Genomic DNA, 4,233 nt, shown 5'->3' on the forward strand with positions numbered 1-4,233 from the left:
TTATAGAGTATGAGTAATATTGTACTGTTTTCAGACCTAAGTGCTGGTAGTTATTACTGGTTTAAGATTTTGAGTGACCTCACATGACCTCAGTCACCTCACCGCGGGCTACCTGGCCTTCCAGGAAGAGGACGCACGTTTCTTATTCCCTGAACTAAATTCAACCAGATTTTTTTATTTTTTATTCTCGAAAGTACTCATCAAACTAATGGAGGCGCTAGGAAGGGGGGGAAGGGGGGAGGAGGGAGAGGGAAGGTGAGGCGCTCGGCTGGATGGTGAATATAACAGATTATTATTATTATTATTATTATTATTATTATTAATATTGTTGTTCACCTTTGATGCCTGCTCCTAGGAGCTCCCACCAGGGGATGGCCACGTCAGAAGTTTCCACCTTTCTCTACCCAGACACTCCCTCCTTGCCTGCTCGATGTTTTTCAAGGATCAGGCAAAGCATTGTGTGAGGGATGTCGATTATTCTTAAAAAAAAAAAAAATGCTTACGGCACCACTTGACGCCGATGATAAAAATCTAGAACAAGTGCCGGAAATTTTTTTTTAATTGGACTGATAGCTCTGCCAAGTAACTTTAAATGACAATTGTCAGCAGACATCCCAGCAGGATCACAATACTCAAAGTGAAGCAAAATTAATTCAGAAAAAAAGATTTGATTACAGTTGTCACAAGCAAATATAAATAACTAGTAGCAGTGCTATTATTTTATTATTATTATTATTATTATTATTATTATTATTAGTTATTATAATTACCATCATTACTACCATAAGCAGCGATCCACTTATTAACAGTAACAAAAGTTTATAATATCGATGGCATTCCCGTTGCCACCATCACCAACAGCTGCGGTGAGGTGAGGAGGGCAGGGGGGGGGGGGGAGGTGCTGCGGGTGAATCAGGATGTGAGGGGATCAGGAGTATGAGGGAGGAGCCGCTGCCATGCGTGGGGCGGGGGTGAGGGGTGAGGTGAAACAGATCTGGGGAGGGGGAGGAGTCGCCCCTTGGTGCATAGAGGGGGGGACAGAACAGCGGCGGGTATATATGAGGCCACGCGGGTCACGGGTCAACAGTCCCTGCCTGACCTGCACACCAGCAGCCTCTGACCTGTGCGTGTGTTTGTCCGTGGCGGAGTGTTTTTAGGTAACTCATTTTGTGTCGAAGGGCGTCAGTGTTTGCACTCTCAAGGACGAGCGAGTGTTTGTTTTAGTAATTACTTATCTTCTCGATATATGAAAACTTTCTTTTGGCGTTAAATTGTTGCTCTGTTAAATAAGACTTAAATAAAGTCAGGGCTCATGGGATAAGAGGGAAGGTATTTGATTGGATTAAGGCGTGGATTAGCGAGAGGAAACAGAGGGTTACCATTAACGGTAAAAAATCCGAATGGGGTAATGTTACCAGTGGGGTTCCTCAAGGTTCAGTTTTAGGCCCGCTTATATTCATTACCAACATCAATGACATAGACAATGGGATGTCAAATGTCAATGTCAAATTTGCAGATGACACCAAAATAGGACGCACTATTAGGCCAGTGGAGGATGCTAGAGCACTGCAGGAGGATCTCAACAAACTGTCAGCTTGGTCAGAGAAATGGCAGATGAATTTTAACATCACCAAGTGTAGCGTACTCAGTGTAGGAACACGCAACCCATTACACAGCGATAGGCAGGTCCGAGTGTGAAAGGGATTTGGGAGTGTTAGTGAACTCTGACCTAAAACTAAGGAAGCAATGTATTAGTGCGAGAAATAGGGCTAACAGGGTATTAGGCTTTATTAACAGGACGGTAACCAACAGGAGTGCAGAGGTCATCCTCAGACTCTATTTAGCGTTAGTTAGGCCACACTTAGATTATGCTGTCCAGTTTTGGTGCCCACACTACAGAATGGACATCAACTTGCTAGAATCAGTTCAGAGGAGGATGACCAAGATGATTGAGGGGCTGAGGAACCTCCCATATCAAAATAGGCTGAGACATCTAAACTTACATTCACTAGAAAGACGAAGAATGCGGGGAGATCTGATAGAAGTATTCAAATGGGTCAAGGGTTACAACAAAGGCGATATAAGTAAAGTACTGAGAATTAGCCAGCAGGATAGAACTCGCAGTAATGGATTTAAATTAGAAAAGTATAGATTTAGGAGAGATAGAGGCGAGTATTGGTTTAGTAATAGGGTGGTGGGGGAATGGAATAGACTCAGCGATCACATAGTTAGTGCAGGGACGATAGCTTGTTTTAAGAGTAGACTGGATAGCTACATGGACGAGGACGACAGGTGGCAGTGAGGTGTGGGTGCAGTAAGGTGACAGGGTACTGGTGCGTGCCTAGTACCGCCGGTATAACGAGGATCAAGCCTCTACCTGTAACCCCTGTCACTACACCTCACCCATCGTGAGTAGTGGGGGGGATTCTGGAGCTGCCCTGTGTAGACCACCCGGCCTCTTGCAGTTTCTCTATGTTCTTATGTTCTTATGTCATTCTTGTCATGCCTGTACACTAACACTTCGTTAACCGTGTGTTCGTTCGTGTGTTCTTTTCAGAGGCGAGGACCATGGTCGACGAGGCTCAAGACGGTGGCCAGGGCGGAGAGGCGCTGAAAGGGACGACCACGGACGAGGAGAGCCCACCTTTCCGGCCCTCCGCCCAGGGCCACGACTACCCCTGCTCCTCCGACAACCCCTGCCCGGCACCATACCACCCCTACAACTCCTTCCCTGCACACAACTATTCCTACATCCCCTCGCCTGCAGCCCCTCGGTCCCCCTCGCCTGCAGCCCCTCGGTCCCCCTCGCCTGCAGCCCCTCGGTCCCCCTCGCCTGCAGCCCCTCGGTCCCCCTCGCCTGCAGCCCCTCGGTCCCCCTCGCCTGCAGCCCCTCGGTCCCCCTCGCCTGCAGCCCCTCGGTCCCCCTCGCCTGCAGCCCCTCGGTCCCCCTCGCCTGCAGCCCCTCGGTCCCCCTCGCCTGCAGCCCCTGAGTCCCCGCCGCCTGCAGCCCCTGAGTCCCCGCCGCCTGCAGCCCCTGAGTCCCCGCCGCCTGCAGCCCCTGAGTCCCCGCCACCTGCACCCATTGAGGCCCCGCGGCGGCCCCCGCGGCATAAATCGCCAGGACACGGCAGGCCGCGCCCGTCGGCCCTCTGGACGAGGCGCCCCAGCTACGTGGTGTGGTGAGTGGACTACTACTACTACTATTGTCATTACTGCTATTGTTAATACTGCTGCTGTTACCAGTGCTCCTTAGTATTGTCCCGCTCATCAGTGTTTGTTTTCTCCCGCAGGGCGACTGAGGATGAGGGAAAGGAGTGGGAGGAGTTGAATGCGGAAATAAAGTGTCAAGGTAATTATTATCATGATTATAATTGTTTTGATTTTCATTGTTAGTATTCCTACTGTTACTACTACTACTACTACTACTACTACTGCTACTGCTACTACACACACTACCACTAGCGCTACTACTGTTTCCATCGTCACCATAACTTAAATCATCATTGTCAGGTATTAATGATTTGTTTTGGTTCTCTGTAGAAGTGGAAGAAGATTGAGGCGAAGTGTGAGTCACCAGAGGCCAGAGGAGAGACGGCGGCGGCGCGGAGCCGTGCGTGTGAGCTACTACAGGAGGAACGCGAGGAGGAGGACGAAGAGGCGTTGAGGAGACGAAGGGCGGACTGAGGAGCAGCGACGACCCTCACGGAGACCGGCGGGAGACTTTCAGACACAGAGGTGGAACGTTCTGTGTGTGGATATTGTTTTGGAACACACACACACGTACACACACACACAAAAAAAAATCTTTAATTCAAATGTCATGTAAACTCTTCTGGATGGTGGGGGAAACTATTATTTTATTTGTGTATTCATCTGTTTTGGGAATACTCGGTTGATTCCTGTGTGTGTGTGTGTGTGTGTATGATCTAATATGTTGATATGTATACCTTTAAGACGAAATTATATGTACATAGATAACAAAGACTTTTACATTCCTTCCCGCCTGTTGAGAATCCGTTGTGTTGTGTGCTTGTGAACAAAAACCAATCCTCTTGCCCCACCATGATGAAGAAAAGAAAGGAGAAGTGTAAAGGAGGAGAGGGAATTTGTATGGGGAGGTGAGAGAGGTGTAGAGGGGGAAGGTTGGGACATACGAGGGAAGGGGAGAGAGTGGGCGGAAGGGAGAGGAGGTGTAAGTAAGGAAAATGGAGGTGCTACATGCGGCAGGGAGAA

General features: G+C 48.8%; 1 protein-coding gene across 1 annotated transcript; it reads left to right on the forward strand.

Annotated features, from left to right (window-relative positions):
• The first annotated feature begins 2,568 nt into the window (after positions 1-2,568).
• On the forward strand, positions 2,569-3,183 carry LOC127000998 (uncharacterized). The gene has a single exon (XM_050865172.1). The coding sequence runs from the start codon at positions 2,569-2,571 to the stop codon at positions 3,181-3,183; it is 615 nt and encodes a 204-aa protein (XP_050721129.1).
• Positions 3,184-4,233: the final 1,050 nt, after the last annotated feature.

The sequence above is a fragment of the Eriocheir sinensis genome, chromosome 19, assembly GCF_024679095.1.
Source record: "Eriocheir sinensis breed Jianghai 21 chromosome 19, ASM2467909v1, whole genome shotgun sequence".
NCBI classification, from domain to species: Eukaryota; Metazoa; Arthropoda; class Malacostraca; order Decapoda; family Varunidae; genus Eriocheir; species Eriocheir sinensis.